The sequence below is a fragment of the Gossypium hirsutum genome, chromosome A13 (assembly GCF_007990345.1).
Source record: "Gossypium hirsutum isolate 1008001.06 chromosome A13, Gossypium_hirsutum_v2.1, whole genome shotgun sequence".
In the NCBI taxonomy this organism is placed as follows: Eukaryota; Viridiplantae; Streptophyta; class Magnoliopsida; order Malvales; family Malvaceae; genus Gossypium; species Gossypium hirsutum.
In genome coordinates, this window is record NC_053436.1 from 96,083,826 (window position 1) to 96,101,107 (window position 17,282).

Here is a 17,282-nt window from a genome sequence, read left to right on the forward strand (position 1 = left end):
GGATATCTCTCTCTCGAGTCTTAAAGTGTTCTTGAATAGTATTTATACCAAGGAACAAGTTTGTGGATGTTTATGGTCATTGGGGATGAAAACTAGACATTGGAAGCATTAATTTTGGGCTAAAAAAGTGTCACTGCAGTCTAGGTTTCAATACTTGACAAAATGTCTCGAGACATGGTTGAAAATAGTCATTATATAACTGTTGACAAGTTATGTCTCGAGACATATATTCAAATATCTTTAAACCTACTAGCCAATGTCTCTAGATATGCAACCCCTAAATTAGAATTTTGCTTCGAAGTTTCACGTATTGAGACATATAGTCGTATGTCTTGAGACTTGCATGCCAAAGTCCCTTAAAAACATTTTAAACACTTATATTAACCCAAAAACATTTAGATAAATTAAAATACATCTAAAAGATGATTTTGTGCATATTGCAAGTCTTTGAAGATGCTTTGAAAATGTTTGATAAAATTTTTAATCATATTTTTACCAAATGACTTAGGAAATATAATACATATAAAATTTATCTTAAATTCTATTATATCAAAAGCTTGGGACATTAAAGGTAGCACTTTACTTGTAGTAAAATTAACTTCTAGGGTAAAGTACAAAAGTAGTCACTAAATTATGTCTTTAGTTCTATTTTGGTCACCCAACAATTAATTTTTCAATTTAGTCACTCAACTTTTCAAAATCAAATATTTTAATCACTCTCTCATTAGTTGTCGTTAGATGAGTGACAAAAAGCTGATATGGGCCTTTTTTGCTTAATAACCAATTTAGCCATTTAATGTTTATAAAATTTTATTAATTTACTTCTAATTCTAAAAAATTTAAAAAATCATTTTATGATAAAAAAATATAAAAATGGTTTAAAAATCTAAAAATTATAAAAAATAAAAAAACATATGTATTGAATTTTTTTTTAAATGTATCAAATGGTTAAAAAAAGAGAGTACGAAATAGATTGATAGTATTAGAGAGAGACCACGTAAAACATCCCTATGGGACATGGAATTGACAAATTTGTCTCCTTTGGTTGGTGACCACATTGAAAGTTTTAAAAGTTGGTTGACTCTTGCAGGAGAATTTACCCTTCTTAATATTTTGTCAAAAAAAAATCCAATTAAATTCAGTCAATCGTGCTGGTGAATGCCCATCAATCCAATTAAGCCGTTAACATCAATCAGTTTAACTTACAACTCCACAAAACCGTTTAAAACACGAAACATCATCTTAAATATCTCCTTCTTTCTGTTTGGTTCCCGAGAAAATAAAAACCTCAGCAATTTCAAAATCACCCCCCAAAGTTCTCTCCGCCGCCAAACACAGTCTGTTCTGTTTAAGATGACTTTAGTTCTAAACCATAGCGTCACCTCTTCCTTCTCTAATTTCTTCAAAATCTCAAGCCTTAAAAATCACCCACGAACCTACTATGGTAAGTTACAGATTAATTACTAGTTTAATTTGTTGAAATTATCGAATTTTAAGCTCTATAACTTATTTAGTTTTGTTTTTCAGGTAAATATACTATGGCAATTAATAAACCAACAGGAAGTAAGGATCTTTGCAATGAAATTGAGTCTTTGAAATTTACTTCTCTTGTAAATACTATAGCAGGTAAATCACTGTCTTCTTCCATTAGAAGAAATGCTAATCCTATATTATGATTTTTTTCTAATATTTTATTAAGCTATAAGTTACTTTGAGTTCTGGGTTTTTTTTTTTCATCTTTTTAGTTTTCATTTCTTTGTTCTTTAGTGGCAAATTTGGTTGCAATTGACTCTGCAAAGGCTTTAAGTGAAGATAATATTTTGGTGAGTTCAATGATTACGTCTATTTGTTATCTTGTCAAGTTCAATTTTCTTCAATCTAGTGTCTTGAAACTTTGTTTATTTTGGATTCTGGTATGTGCCATCATAAATATGTTCAATTTTTTAAATGTATTTTCCAAAGAGACCTTAGAGAGTCATATCCTCGTATTTATCCGTAGGATATTATTTAAAAAAAAATGAGGAATTGAATTAATATGTATCCTTTGATTTTGAGCATGTATCTCAAAGTTATATGTTCGGATAATGCAAGGAACTTGAGTTATTTGCCTTGGAAGTAGGAAGGAGCTGCTTCACTTTACACTTTGGCTGATGGAAGTTCTGGAGATTGGTTTGGAGGTCTACTATATTCAGCTGGCCAACAAGCTAATGAAGCCGTTCAGGGCCAATTATCAGCTCTCAGTTTTACTAGGTTCTTCTCCATGTTTTTCCCTTTGAATCTGTAGCTCTTTTGTGGTTGATGTTCGGTAACGTGTCATTTTCTTTTTCCCTGGCTTTTGCAGTTTGGCTGTTATTTTTGGGGCTGGTCTTGTAACAAGCCTTTCACCATGTACACTAAGTGTTCTGCCATTAACACTTGGATACATTGGTAAGTAATATGCATACTTTGCCTTAATCTCAATGCATGGTTTAAAATGAATTGATGCGGTTACTTTCTTGTATGTCCCTCTCGATTTTATGCTCTTCTGAGTCTGCTTCAAACCTTCCAGGTGCATTTGGTTCAGGCAAGGGCAGAACTGAGGTGATACTTGCTATGTGATTCATCTTCTTTGCTGCATGCATCTGCTAGATTTCTAGATAGAACCTTTTGTTTTTCATTGAAGCATTGGCAGTTGCAATGAATATTTTTGTAAGTCAATTGTAATTGCAAGCTCCTATCATTAGAAAACAGGTAAAGCTGTCAATAAAATTTTAGCTTGCAGATGACCTAAAATTTAAAACCAAAAGTTACATATCTTGATCAAAGTTGAGTTTTCAGCAGTACTGATGCAGCCTGTTCCATATTTTCTTTACATTTATTTTCTATGTTGCTCCAACTCTTAATTTTTTTTTTGAAGTGTTCAAATCAGACATTCATGTTTGGAATATATCCAGACATGGTATGGTGATATAACCCTCCAAAAGAGCTAAGAAAAATTTTAAAAATACCCGTGTCGGGGACATACCATGTCTATGCAGCTAAGTCCTATGTTGCTTCGACCCTTCATTTCTCTTGAAACTCCCATGTCCAATACATTATCCAAACACATGGAAATTTTTAAAGAAATGGAAAACAGATACCCGTATCCAACACTCACCTTTAAGTTTTACCAATATAGGCTAAATCTGATTGAAGCATACACAGGTCCTCCCTTTCTTGTACATGAGATACAGAATCACAAACACAATCATGGAAGTAATAAGTGTTTATTCTCAAATGACTCTGGGTTCTATTTCTGTCAGGTAATTGTAAATTCAATGGCTTTCTCACTAGGATTAGCGACTACATTAGCACTCCTGGGTATAGGAGCCTCCTTTGCTGGGAAGGCATATGGACAGATAGGGCAAGGGTTGCCACTGGCTGCTTCTGGTTTGGCTGTTATCATGGGTCTTAATCTACTTGAGGTATTGAATCAAACTACTAATGTTGTTATTTGGTTTATGCAGTTTTTCCCGGGTTAAATGTTTTGTTGATGGTAATTTGTCATCAATCATATAGTTTCTCTTGTTCATATGATTAGAATTATTACACTTTGCCTTTGAAGTTCATATTTTGTATCAGTGTGTATGAAACTCCTATATTCCTGTTCCTCATATTGTCATTTGTGCTCGTGTCTGTGTCTTTTAGATGTTTTTCCATTCCATCTAGTTCTTCGGAAGATCGGAATCAGCTCTTACAAGTTACTTGATGCCTTAAAATTTCTGTCTGGATTAGAAATCTACAACTTTAGATAGCTTCTAATACTATGCAGAACGGCTAACCAGATTAGCAATGTCTTATTCAACCTTGTACGGTTGTACCTGAGTTTCTTCCACTCAGACGTTCGCAATCTAATTCCTGTTCTTCTGCTCCAAACAAAACTTACAGGTCATCGAGTTACAACTTCCCTCTTTCTTTAGCAATTTTGACCCTCGCACTGCAGCTGCCAACTTGCCATCAGGTAAACGACTCAATTATTTTACCCTACTAAAAGAAAATTAATTATATGCATGAACCTGTAAAAGGTTTCAAAGTGTTAATTTTGAACTTGTTTTATATTTTAGGTGTGCAAGCGTATTTAGCTGGGCTTACATTCGCATTAGCTGCCTCACCTTGCAGCACACCAGTGCTGGCCACTTTGCTGGGATACGTAGCCACATCCAAGGTAAACTCGACAATAAAGAGACTACGTAGCTGTTGTTGAGTCTATAGAAGAATGAAATCTCTTTTTATTTGGCATAAATCCAATATGTAATGTGTTACACCTGTACAATAGGATCCAGTAATAGGAGGCAGCTTACTCTTGACATATACAGCCGGCTATGTTGCTCCTCTACTTCTTGCCGCTTCTTTTGCTGGAGCATTGCAGGTAGACATGATGCCATTCATTTTGAAATCAGAGCTGAATCTTGTTGGCTGTTTGTTAAAGGCTAGCATACATCCGTTGCTTGTACTACGGAAAAATCAGTCATAAGTCAAAAATAATTGCAGCCACCTTATCTTACTCCGACTTTTGCTTCTAAAATACTTCCTTCAATTGTTTTTAACTCGAAAATTCAACTTACTATATATGTACTGGCAGAATCTGTTGTCGTTCAGGAAATTCTCAGCATGGATCAACCCGGTGAGGTATGCTCAAAAATGTTCTTGACCACTATTTTTTGTCAAGTAATATTACTCTGCCGTGGTGAAGCATCTACGTCTTATTTCTACTTCATAATTGCTCTTAGATTTGCTGTATATTCGGTGTGACAGACTGTTAATACTTGGTTTCTTTTGCAGTGGTGCGCTTCTACTCGGTGGGGGTGTATATACTTTCTTGGATAGGCTTTTCCCAGCTACTACGATGGCCATGTAAAGGAATGTCATTCTCTGTGATCAAAATAAACACGAGGTAAAATTGAACTACAAACAATTATACATAAATGTTGGATCAACGTTATCAGTATTTCATGTTCTTTCTCTTTTACAGATCATTTGATTTTATAATGAATCTCTCTTTTACAAATATAGGTAATTAGGCATCATTTGATATTTTATATATTGTGGTTTTGATTATGCTAAGAAGCTGTAAGGCTTGATATTGCCATTGAATTGCTTATAAAGCCATAGCATGTTCTAAATAAGTACGAAAAAGGATGGTAATTAGAGGGGTTGGTCTCTTGCAGTAGGAGTCTCAAGTATCAAAAGATCTGTTATATATTTATTTAAAATTTTATCCACATACAAAATAATTATATATATTGTTAGAGCATATCATGTTGATATCGTGCTGGTAACTTTTTTTTTTAAATAAAAAGATGATTAATGTGAATATCGAAATGCAAAATAATGTTGTCCAAAGAAACTTGTTTGAATGAGAACAATTAAAACAATTCAATCTATACTCGTATATTTATTAAATGCTTGGCAAGCAGCTATTCATACAAATAAAGCCATCACTCAGATATGGAGAAATAAAAAGAAAATATAAAAAAATGGGAAAAAAAACTGAAATTGCTACATCTACAAATAGTTTACAATTGTGCCCTGGTAGAGGTAAATTCCCTGTAAAATAACTTTTTGTTTTTTGGTTTAGTATGACAAAAACAAAAGCCAAAATCATCACCTGGCTGTCCCAACTCAGCGTTTCGTAAACATCCCCTGTGTCAATGATGAAAAATCATAATCCTTTCCTGCTTGTGAAGAATTCGTTGATGAAACTGGGGAAGCCGATTGAGGCTTGCTTGCTCCATTAGTTGCAACACCGCTTGCTGGGGTACCTTGCCCCAATGCATAAAAGCTGCAATAAAAAGACATGGCAAAAGTTACGATCATGGAATATGGAGCAAAATCTAAGTGTAAAAACTAATGATTCATCAAATAGTTATTTATTAGAACATGTTCATGGCATGGGATTCTCCGAATACAATTATAAACCTACGTGTAATGCATAACCCAGAATTCGTGGCAATGTAGACCAGTATTACAGGAGAAACTCATCAATAAAACAAAGAATAAAGAGATTAAATATGTACCTGGATGAAGCAACATTGTTTCCTGTTTGTTGAGTCTGGCCTATTTGCATTGTCTAAAGCAGCGTATAAAAAAAAGGGAAAAAAAATAAGAAACTAGCAAGATATATTTCTTTAAAGAAACTATTGCAACTATAGTAGGAAATCTACCTGCATGAGTTTCTGCAGATCAGCCTGTGCACCAACTGGCATCATCATTCCAGGTATTTGATAACCAATGTTAGGCCAAGCTTGAGTGGGTACACTAGTGCTGGTGGATGGAGGTTGTTGCATATTTCCAGCAGCAGCCGCCATGAGGAGGGACTGTTGATGCGCTAGCAAAGCTAGTTGTTGTTGAGTGGGTAAGCTTGTGGTGGTTGATGGAGGCTGTTGACCGTTTCCAGGAGCAGCTTTAGCTGCAGCAGCCATAAGAAGGGACTGTTGCTGTGCTAACATAGCTAGTTGTTGTTGAGTGGGTATCATGGTGCCATTGGATGGAGACTGTTGAGCATTTCCAGAAGCAGATTTAGCTGCAGCAGCCATGAGAAGGGACTGTTGCTGAGCTAGCGCAGCTAGTTGTTGTTGATGCATTGCAAAAGGCGACGGCATGTTGGACTGAAATTGATTGAACCATAAGATAACAACATAAGACCCCACTAAAGAAAAAGAGAAAAAAATCATGTTCAAAGTTCAAACGCATGACAAGGGGGAAATGTTAAGGAATAATCTGATTAGCTCCAACCAGCAAATGGCGAAGCAGTATAGGCTTCTGTTTTGCACTAACTGTTCCTAAGATGCGAGAAAACAATGTTGAAAACATACATTTTCGAAAAGGCTCATAATATCATCTTTTATGTCTTTTTGTGGCTTCTCTGTGACTTGGTTGGTTGTTATTGGAGGCGAATCATTAAATAACTTCTCAATTCCAGTAGCAGACCGAGTATTCTTCTCACCAGCTTTTGGTGGATCATTTTGGCCAGTTGCAGAAGTGTCTCCAGCAGCTACAAAAATTATCATTTGTCAAAACCAGCAGCAATAATAAAATGATACCACCATAACTTTCAATACCAAGGTGGTTGGCACTTGGTAGAAAGATGTTAACATAATAAAGATAAAAGGTAAGGCAATTCCAATAACCAAAAACTATGGGGAAATTCAGGACATACACTGGAAACCTGCCCAATCATTATCATCAGTGGAAGCTGCCCCAGAACCAGAAGCATTTTCACTTGAAGCATCATCCATGGACATCATGTTGAAGAGGTCCATAGCATACTCAAATTTAGGAGGCGTGACAGGGGGAGGAGTTGTTGCCTCAACTGGTACCGCAACAACCGTTTCAGGCTCCCGGACAGGTGTAACCTTTTAGATCAGCACAACAGTACAAAAGTAAAATACTTGTTAGAACATTAAAGAGAGTAAATTACCAGAAGAAATATGATATAACGAGAAGAAAGAAAGCGAGTTGAACAATATGCAAAACGATATCAAGACCGTAGTTCTAATTCATACTATTTGTTTGCATTCTTTACGCATGGCAATTTTTTTATACTTTCACTCTTAACATTACTAGCTCTTAGCTATTCACATAAAATGCATCAAGAAAAACATGAATGATTGTGGTTTTCTAGACGAGTTAGAAATGAGAGTACATAACCAGCAAAAGAACTTAATACCTGATTAGGTCCCTTAGGAGGAACAGGAAGACTAATTCTTGTTGCAGGAAGGTTTTCTTTTCTGCTAGATGCTTGACTGGTTCTCCTTTCCTCGAATGAATTATCAGAATTACTAACATGCCCATGACCACTTTTTTCTGTGGGTCTCTGCCAATGCGAAGTAGCTCTTTCATCTAACCCTCTAGGTGGTGATTTGGATCTTCTATTTCTAGGAATCCATCTCTTTTCCTCATACCTATAAAAATATACAACAATATTGGAATAGTACAAAAATGCTCTTCACTAAAACTAAATACTACCCAAAAAAAGAGAAGAAGAACCAATGGCTACTTTGCACGGATGAAGTTCTCGATTCCAACTCTATCATAATGAGGGGGCAGCTCAGCTTCCCAGTAACTGTTTGCCTTCTCATTTCCCATCGCTGTATAATAAGACAAGCCATAGTCATATGAGTATGCTCTACTCCATCAATATCAATCAGAATCATACAGTTTCATGACCTAACAAGAAAGCTTACATTGAATAAAAGCAACCTGCTCAGGGAGCCATGTGTCCAGGGTAGCAGATCGAACCTGCAGCAGGAGACAATAAGATGCAAACATGCTCTGGGGAAACATAAAGCTTAGTCTGTTCACTGATTCTACAGAAACAGCCAGTCAGTTCAAAAAGTTAATTCCTAACCTCTCTAATCCTTTATAGTCTAAGATATTATCATAAAAATTATGCCAAGAATATATGTCAAGTGCATTTCTGAGGTACCAAGTTTTGTTTCTAAGAATGTAATTACACCAATCCAATCACTGGTGACAAACCAAAATGTACATGTGAATTAAGTATAGAAACTGAGACAGTGTCAGCAATTCAATGAGCTTTTCTGAGTCAGGAAGAACTGAAGTATGCATTCCAGACTCCAGAGATAAGAAAATCACCTTTGATATGTGCACCCCGAGACTTCTGTGGATCCCAGAACATTGCATGCATATAAAGACACCTAAATTCACACTAGCCCATCTCGGACCTCTGCAGAGAAATAAGAGACAATTATTAGAACCTGTGATAAAAATGAATGGTATCACGGCCGACTGATGCCCAATACAAAGTATCCCTTTTGTTAAGACAGTGTCTATTTTGGGTACTCCCTTATTTGATATTATGATATCCCAATAATCTTTCTTGATTTTCTTGTTACATACTTGGATTTGCAGTCAGCACATTCCTTATTCTCCGGAATTTTTAGAAGACCTTCCAAAATCTACATATGAGATCAAAAGATAAGAACTTTAATCCAGATAAGATAACAGGCTGACTGATCATCAAATATGCAATAACCAAAACCATCCATTAAATGAGTCTATCATACCATATAGGTTAACATATATGCAAAAGAATTGAAAGTACAGGACAATATGTATATATAATATATAATATATACATATACATACACGTACACATATGCATATACATGCAAAGAATACGGAGGAATTTAGCGCCCTCCAAGATCTAATTTATAGGCCTCTTTGCCACATAGGAAGATTGCATAAAATTGTTCCCGATGTCCAAAGATCAACCTTTGGAAAGTTTTAAAAATACGAACAAATCAATCATATTCAGCAAATTTGACGAAGATATTAGAAAGGAAATGCATAATTAGGCAAAATTGATTTAAGAAAACCCAAGTTCAGATCTGCGAAAACAGCAAAGCATAATATATGATACTATTTAAAATGCAATTTTTTAGTGAAGAAATTCCATTGATCACAATGAATATGATCACCATTTCATTGATAAAAAACAATTTTTTAAATCAGCTCGTACTCGCCATTCGACATTCGATTCGATCAAATCCATTAAACAAATAAATTCAAATCAAATAACCAACAAATTCAGAAGAAATAAAAGAAAAATCAGGTAAAAAGCAACAACGGAAAATGATACAACAAACACAGATCGAACCAATACAAGAAGGTCAAAAATGGTAAAATTAGGATCACCTTTCGGTGTTTCTCATTGAGTTCCTTTGAAACGTGGGCCTTCTCGTTCATGTTTCAAGAAAATTAAAAGGAAAAAGAAAATCTATGGCGCGCGCGCGTGCGTGAGAGAGAGAGAGAGAGAGAGAGAGAGAGAGGATGGCAATTACGAAGAGTCGAACATAAAGCAGAAAGGGTAATTTCGAAAGAAAGATAAGGTCAATTCGGTCTTTTTCCAGGCCTCTCTTTCTCTCTTTCTTTCCCTCTCTCTCCCCTTCCGGTTTTCTTCCTCCTCGGACTTTTTATGCGATTCAAAAGAAAATGAAAGCAGAATGATAATAAAAAAATTAAATGAAAAAAAAATGGTCTCCGCTCCTTTGACCTTTATTTTAATATTTTATAATATTATCTTATTTATTAATTTCCGGGGAATTTTCGGTTTCGAATTTTCGGGCCCCTATATTTTCTCTTTGGTTTTTCACGCGCGTGCGAGGAGTTGTTGCTTTGGTTGGCGCCGCGGAGTTTTACATTTACGGTTACCTCGTACGTGTGAATGCGTTGCCTGCCTTTCCGTTCTTTAATTTCGATTTTTGTTTTTAGTGAGTATTTTTATCTTAGAGATATTTTCGCATATTTAATACGCTTTTATTCAATAATTTTACTATTTTAAGCATCCTTCACGTCTAAAGATAGTTATCCTAGTTTTGTTTTTCTTAAATAAAATATTTGATATATTAATAATATTATTATTTTTAATTTCACTAATAATGTATTAAATAATTTTTCTAAATTTATTATCCATAATTTAAATTATTACTTGGATTAGCTAATTTAAAAAAATTTAAAAAAATTTTCTCAAATAGTATCGCACCCCGTGATATGATGAAAAAAAATTATCTATATAATTAGCATAGACCTTATGATATCTGAATTTATGGTCTAAATAATTTGTAGTTTTAAATATAAAAAAATTATATATTTAATTTAAAGAAAAACTTAGGATAAGCTATATCCTTTTTACAATACATAAACTAAGTAAAAGTTAATATATAATATATAAATTTTATAAAAAATTGATAAATTATCCAAAAATTTCATAACATAACTTATAAATAATATAATTTTTACCATAAATTTAGGAAACCTTTTTTTTTATAAATAAGATATGATAAAAAAATTATAATATTTTTTATGAATAAATATATTATTTTTATAATATATAACATGAACGAATATATAAGTTATATTCATATTTAGCCATAACTTTTTATAAATAAATTTATTATAATACTTTTATAACATGTCAAATATTTTAGGTCATAACTTTAAAAAGTTTTTAGGATTTAAATAATAATATTATTTTTGTTATAACTTTATAAAATATACAAATTATTTGTATTATGTAATTTTTTAGGATTTATAATATAAAATTTGTTTTGTCATAATCATCCAAAACATTAATACATGTTTATGTTTATAATATAATTTGTATAACTTGTATAGGAATAATTTTTTAAAATTAAATTTGAGTATAATTACCCATCCCTCTTTTTGAGAATTAAAAAGGGAGTTTTAATTATACTGAATTCGATAGAATCTATCAATTACAATGGTCACTCAAATATATTACGATTGTGTAATTACATCCCACCCAATTAATAAATGATTTTCCAAGCATTACCTTAATAAATTATTAAATTTTAAACAATTTTTAAGATATTTAATAAATATTATTTATTTATCTTTACCACAAAAATTAACACTTACAAAAAAAAATCGGGAATCTGATCGATTTGTTCCCTAAATTCTTTTTGAAAAGATTCCCTAAATTTAAATGATAATTTTTTTTAACCTTGTTATAATTCCACGAAACGCTGCGTTTAATTCAGTATGCGTACGTTATTTCACGGAATAACTCTCCCCACCTCCCCAACGTTGCCTCCTTTCCTTCGTGTGAGAACCTCTGTAAGTTCCCCTTTTTTGTTCCCCTTGTTTTGTAATTTCAACTATGTTTGTATTATAAAATGAAAAGTAATTAAATCCTGCATCCAATTTAGGTCTAATTATTAAGTATTTGGAGACACTTACGTAATAGGGTACTTTTAAAAAAAAATTTATTGGTTCCGTTTTTCCTCTTTTCTTTCGGAAATATTTTCAATTATCATCGTTATAAGAATGACACAGAAGAATATTGAGAAATCTAGTTCACATTAAGTAATTATTTTCCATAATTTTCTTGAATTTTGAAGCAAAATGGAATTTTTTTAGTTGCAAAGACTGCAGTCTAGGGATAGGGTTAGAAATTGTAGATTTTGGTATTGGGACCTTCTTCATTAATCAACTGGTTAAATCCAAGTTCAGAATTGGAAGTATTTGTTATAACCCGAATTTGATTTTTTATACTTGTTGGTGGGTTGGTTTGTTTAGTTCTTGTTCATCATGGAAAGTTTCGAACAAGTAAAGGGAAATGGTGGTGTTATTGATCAAACTATGGAGGACGCAGGGGCCACTAATCCCAGAGTTCTGTGGAAGCAAATGGGGTACGAAGAGAAGACCGTGGCTGTTCACGAAGAAATGAAAAGGATGAACCGACTTCCTGCGACTAGTTCTTATGTTACTCACCGCATGCGTGTTCTTAATAAAATTCTTCAACTCTTGTCTATTCAGGTAATCAAATATGTTGGCTTGATTGGTTTTGTGCCGATGCTTGAAAATTATAAAGTTGAGTTTGGAAGTTGCTTGATAGTTTTGTGAAAGAGAGGGATTTGATGATTTATTGCCTTTTTGTTTATACCAGAGAACTGCTTCACAAGAAGAAGAGTTGGAGTTGCTCTTTGCTGGGTTGTCCTTATGAACTGGCACAATGGTAAGCTTTTGAACTCGATATCTACTTCGTCCATAAAGATGGTTTTTGTATTTTCTGTTCTTAAATGATTAGTGTTAGCTTATGTGGAATTGGAGGTGGGACTCGAATAAGCCACTGATTAATCTGCATATGGTAATGCTCATTAAGTGGTAGCTTACGACTAGTTATGATGCATTATAAGATGTAATGACCATTACCCAATGTGGACTGATCAGTAGCTTTTAAAAAGATACGATGCATGATAAGATGTAATGCTAATTACATCTTGTACTGCATCATAACTTGTAAGTTACCAATTAATCTGCATAGGGTAATGCTCATTATTTCTTACAATGATCATAACTTGTTTGGAAGTTACTGCTTAATCCACATAGGATAATGCTCATTACATCTTATAATGCACCATAACTTTTCTAAGCTACCATTAATCCCGCCTGCCACTAGATTAATGAGTTATAGCTAACTAATGCCAGTTGTTGTTATATGCATTTTGTTGCTGGAGTAATTGTCTGAAACTGTTAAATGTTTCCTTTGTGGATTGATTAACATCATGGCAAAGCGTTAAATCAAGGATCTTTTTCTGCAGACAACTTTTCCCAAATGTTTTATACCGTGTAAAGTATATCTCTTAGTCTAATGTCTAATCACTGGTGCTTTGCAGATATGTCTTGTAAACCTTCCAATCACATGCTTTTTGGTATGTTTGGTAAGAGAAAAGGCTTTGTCGCCTTGTTTTTGTCTAATAACCTTTTGCATGTGTTACATTCTAAAGATATAAAAAATCTTAGTTACTTCAGAATCAATGTTGAGTCAGGTAGATTTTTAGGTTCTTTATAACTGGATTTTCTTTTCGAGGCTGGGCATGGGCTCAGGTTAAGAAAAGGGTTTCTCCTTGCATTGACTTTGGCTTTTTTCTATGTCATATTAACGCTTTACTTAGGCGGTGAATTCCGCAAAGATCACCTACCATTATTTTCTTTCTGATACAAAAATAAGCAGTTGCAGTTCTTCCAACTTCAATTTGAACCATTTGATGCTTTATAAAGTTACAACTTCTGCAGTCAATGGTAGAGCATTGTTTGGTGATTTGAACTGATGTACTTAAAGAAAGCAGGGAAATGAGATTTTCGAAGCACTGATGAATGCAAAGGGTTCCTCTGGGCAAAGGTTTGGATCTATATTGAGCTGACTTCTTTTTCTTGAAGTACTCAAGTCTGATACTTTTTCGGATATGAATACAAGGATATGATTGTCCAAGGATCATAAAACTGTTACAAGAATTGAACATGCTTGGACGCTCACATGTGAGTCCTAGAAACATAAGTTTGGATGAGTAAATACTGAATATGGTACTTCTAATAGGTGCTTCAAATATGGGGTTGAATGTGAATTAATGGGAGAATTGTTAACACCACTGCATGCAATTGTGTAACAATTGTTCATTGAGGGTTTTAATATCACAAATATTACAATCATGATTCTTAACATCCTTAGCGTGTAAGGTTGGGTTTGAGTGCAAGTAACTCCACTCATCTCCCATTCCCATATTAAAAGGTGGGGCTATTTTTTTTCCTCCGACTTCGATCAATTATTTATATGTGCATGCACGAGTCAAATTTTATTTTATTTATTTCTTTAATGCATAAAAAAATTACTAAATATATAATTATTTTAAAATTTTAATTAAAACATATACAAATAGTTGTAAAATTAAAATAAGACATTTTAAATTATTTAAGATGATGGGTCCAAAAATTTCAGTATGTTATAATTGAATTTGTTAGTCATTTAGTGAAAGAGTATATATAAAACACCTAAATCAAATAACAAAAGCCTTTGGTGTTAAAATAGCCACCGGGGGTGTCTCTTGCAACTGAGTGTTGGTGATGACTGCTCGATAAGTTATTGGTGGGATCACGCCAATAACCTTTGGCTCGCAGTTTTCTCTCCCTTTTGAGGGAGATTTTTTTTTCCTTTTCTTTTTATGTTTCTGATTCTGGGCTTTTAGCCATCCGACTAATGTCGAATCCAAACTTTGATTTGGGGATGGTTGGTATTATCGTTGTGTGCCTTTGGGCTCTCTTTTCGCCCTCAGGCATTTTTAAAGACCGTACTGTATTGTAATATGTTTGATATTTGGTCACCTCATTATGGGAAAATATGATTGACCCATTTCTTTTAAAAGGACCTGTTAAAAAATAATATCGAGGACCATTTGATAGGTGTAAATATGTTATTCATCATATTCAAGCTTACATTGTTAATAAAAAGAAACTCAAATAAAATTTTTTGAAATTTGCGGACATTTGATGCAGTTAAAAGTTACACGTACACTGCTAGAGCTAGTAGTCAAGTCAAGCAAATGAATAAAAAATAAGGGTAAATTACACCAACAGTCACCAAACTTTGGGGTAAATGACAGAACAGTCACCTAGGTTTCATTTCAGTCACTTAATTTTCAAAAAGTAACAAAACAGTCCTTTTTGCCGTTTTCTGTCACAGACGTCACAGTAAAGTGACGTGGCAGGTGACGGAGTCCTAGCTGTCAACCTTAAGTCTAGCTGGCCGGTTACTAACACTTTAATAATAGTACTAGCACCATTTTAGGGTTTGGAAAAAAAAAAGAAGAAGAAGAGAAGCAGGAAGAGAAGAAGAAGAAGGAGAAGAGGAAAAATGGATATGCCTGAAGTGATTCCGGTGTGCTTTTGTGGAGACCCAGCCAAATTAAGCATGTCTTGGTCTAATGACAACCCAGGTAGGAGGTTTTTTGGGTGTAACAAATTCGGCAGTCGATTTCGAAAACCATGTCGATTTTTCAGCTGGTTTGATCCACCATTGACGCCCCGTTCAAGAATGGCGTTGTTGGGTCTTCTGAAAAAAACTGAGGACATTAGAGGATGCAAGGAAGAGGGAGAGAAGAACCTGGTTTTTTGGTGCTTGTAATTGTTACTATTTTGCTATTTTCAAAACTTTAAAAATCATTTTATGTTAATTGAAAACTAGCTTATGTTTTGTAATTTTGTTGCTGGTAAATTGTTGCTTATGGTGGTATAGATGGCTGTTGTTATACATGGCTAACCATCTCATATTGTTTACAAACACTTGAATGAAATGGAAATTTTTTGTTGATTACAAATTGTGTTGGAATATTTTTGTTGCTGAACATGTGTTAAAAATGGCTGCTGGTATACATAGCTAACCAACTCATGTTGTTGTTTACAAATTGCTTAACATTTGGTATACATGGCTGCTGGTTAGAAAAGATAACAATTGATATACAAATTTAACAGTTGGTATACATGGCTGCTAGTTAGAAAAGATAACAGTTGGATAACAAATAGCATGATAAATTGCTCATATATTAAGGCCAATATGCCAAACTGTAAACTGTTTACAAAAGGAATGAGGGGCAAAATATTGCCAAATTTTCCTACAATTCATTACAATTGAACAGATTTGAATTATAGGAAAATTTACAAAAAGATTCAGTGACTATGCCTAAGTTTATCAACAGTAGCAATCATAGGCAAATTTCTCAAAAAATTATCTGTCTAAGTTAATAATCAGTAGCAGGCAAATTTACACAGTTTTAAAAGGTTAACAAAATGCAGTCTGTTCACATCATCATCAATGGTCTGTCATGGATGACTCTTGAGTAGAAGGCATCCATCTAATAGTGGTTGTGGTTGATTTTCTTTTTAATGGGAGCTTTTGTCTTGAGGCAGCTTCTTGATGAGTTGGGGCAGTAGGTAATTGAGTTGGGGCACCTTGTTGAGTTGGGGTACCCTCTTGCTGACTTAGGGTAGCCTCTTGCTGGGTTCGGACACCAACTTGATGTCTTTTAACCTACAAGAATAAAAGAAATGTGAAAAATAAACAAATTCATAGATAAAAGTATATTATAAGTTAAGGCAAATTACTTATTGGAATGTTTTGGCTAACTTCCCCTTTGCAACTCCTCTTATTATGGCCTATTATTTTGCATTTACTGCACCTCATCTCCACCCCTCTCTTGCTCAACCTTTCTGTTGTTTGTGGTTCATTAGGTTCTTTCCTTCTCACTTTAGTAGGTCTGTTAGGTGGCCTTCTTAGTAGAGGAGGTAGTATTGATAGCATGTTTGACCAGTGAGCAGTGAGCAGGGTTTTTCTTCTTCAACCAGTCATAAGCATGGTGATTGGTTTTTCTCAGTTCATCCATGGCATTATCGAACTCTCTTGTAGTGCTTGCTTTTGCAGCTTTCCAAAGAAAATCTTTCAGCTCCTTTATTTGGAAACCAGCATTCTTGATATTAGAATGTAGGTGTCTAACACAGTGCCTTGTTTCTGCATTAGGAAACAACATACATATTGCTTCCAAAAGTCCCTACAATTTGGAAAAAAATAATTTAATTCTTTGACAAACCTTAAATAGAAACAACATAAAAATATATATATAAATAGAGTTTTACCTTTTGTTTGTCAGACATGAAAGATATGTGGTACGAGCTCACAATTTCCAAGTCCATTGCAAGCAACTCCAAGAACCAAAGCCATGATGCTTGGTTTTCACTTTCGACAGCAGCATATGCAAGTGGATAGATGCCATTATTTGCATCTATCCCAACAGCTGCAAGCAAGTAGCCACCATAGTAGCCCTTTAAGAAACATCCATCTAAACCTACTATCCTCCTACAACCAGCCCTATAGCCATCTTTGCATGCCTGTAAACAGACATACATCCTTTGAAACAATCTGTTATCCAAATAAAAGATTGTTGTTGTTC

General features: G+C 34.1%; 3 protein-coding genes across 9 annotated transcripts; 2 read left to right on the top strand and 1 right to left on the bottom strand.

Annotated features, from left to right (window-relative positions):
• The first annotated feature begins 1,167 nt into the window (after positions 1-1,167).
• Positions 1,168-5,272, top strand: LOC107895296 (cytochrome c-type biogenesis ccda-like chloroplastic protein 2). Its single transcript, XM_041085340.1, has 12 exons — positions 1,168-1,444; positions 1,528-1,626; positions 1,768-1,823; positions 2,120-2,250; positions 2,342-2,427; positions 2,549-2,580; positions 3,282-3,443; positions 3,907-3,979; positions 4,083-4,183; positions 4,295-4,387; positions 4,601-4,647; positions 4,801-5,272. The coding sequence occupies exons 1-12, from the start codon at positions 1,354-1,356 to the stop codon at positions 4,874-4,876; spliced, it is 1,047 nt and encodes a 348-aa protein (XP_040941274.1). The 5' UTR covers positions 1,168-1,353; the 3' UTR covers positions 4,877-5,272.
• Positions 5,273-5,384: 112 nt separating this feature from the next.
• Positions 5,385-10,035, bottom strand: LOC107895295 (ADP-ribosylation factor GTPase-activating protein AGD5). Of its 2 annotated transcripts, XM_016820598.2 has the most exons (11): positions 9,679-10,035; positions 8,881-8,939; positions 8,617-8,707; positions 8,205-8,259; positions 8,018-8,108; positions 7,688-7,922; positions 7,178-7,373; positions 6,834-7,012; positions 6,183-6,626; positions 6,036-6,088; positions 5,385-5,800 (listed from the first exon to the last, which is right to left on the bottom strand). In XM_016820598.2, exons 1-11 carry the CDS (start codon positions 9,727-9,729, stop codon positions 5,641-5,643), a joined length of 1,614 nt encoding a protein of 537 aa, XP_016676087.1. In that variant the 5' UTR covers positions 9,730-10,035; the 3' UTR covers positions 5,385-5,640. The 2 variants fall into 2 exon arrangements, with proteins under 2 accessions (XP_016676087.1, XP_040941273.1); XM_041085339.1 differs by lacking the exon at positions 9,679-10,035 and having other exon boundaries at positions 8,205-8,327; positions 8,881-8,942.
• Positions 10,036-11,412: 1,377 nt separating this feature from the next.
• On the top strand, positions 11,413-14,007 carry LOC107895293 (uncharacterized). Of its 6 annotated transcripts, none has more exons than XM_016820593.2 (4): positions 11,413-11,619; positions 12,082-12,321; positions 12,452-12,520; positions 13,182-14,007. In XM_016820593.2, exons 1-3 carry the CDS (start codon positions 11,545-11,547, stop codon positions 12,506-12,508), a joined length of 372 nt encoding a protein of 123 aa, XP_016676082.1. In that variant the 5' UTR covers positions 11,413-11,544; the 3' UTR covers positions 12,509-12,520; positions 13,182-14,007. The 6 variants fall into 6 exon arrangements, with proteins under 6 accessions (XP_016676082.1, XP_016676083.1, XP_016676084.1 ...); XM_016820594.2 differs by having other exon boundaries at positions 11,477-11,619; positions 13,520-14,007; XM_016820595.2 differs by having other exon boundaries at positions 11,477-11,619; positions 13,582-14,007.
• Positions 14,008-17,282: the final 3,275 nt, after the last annotated feature.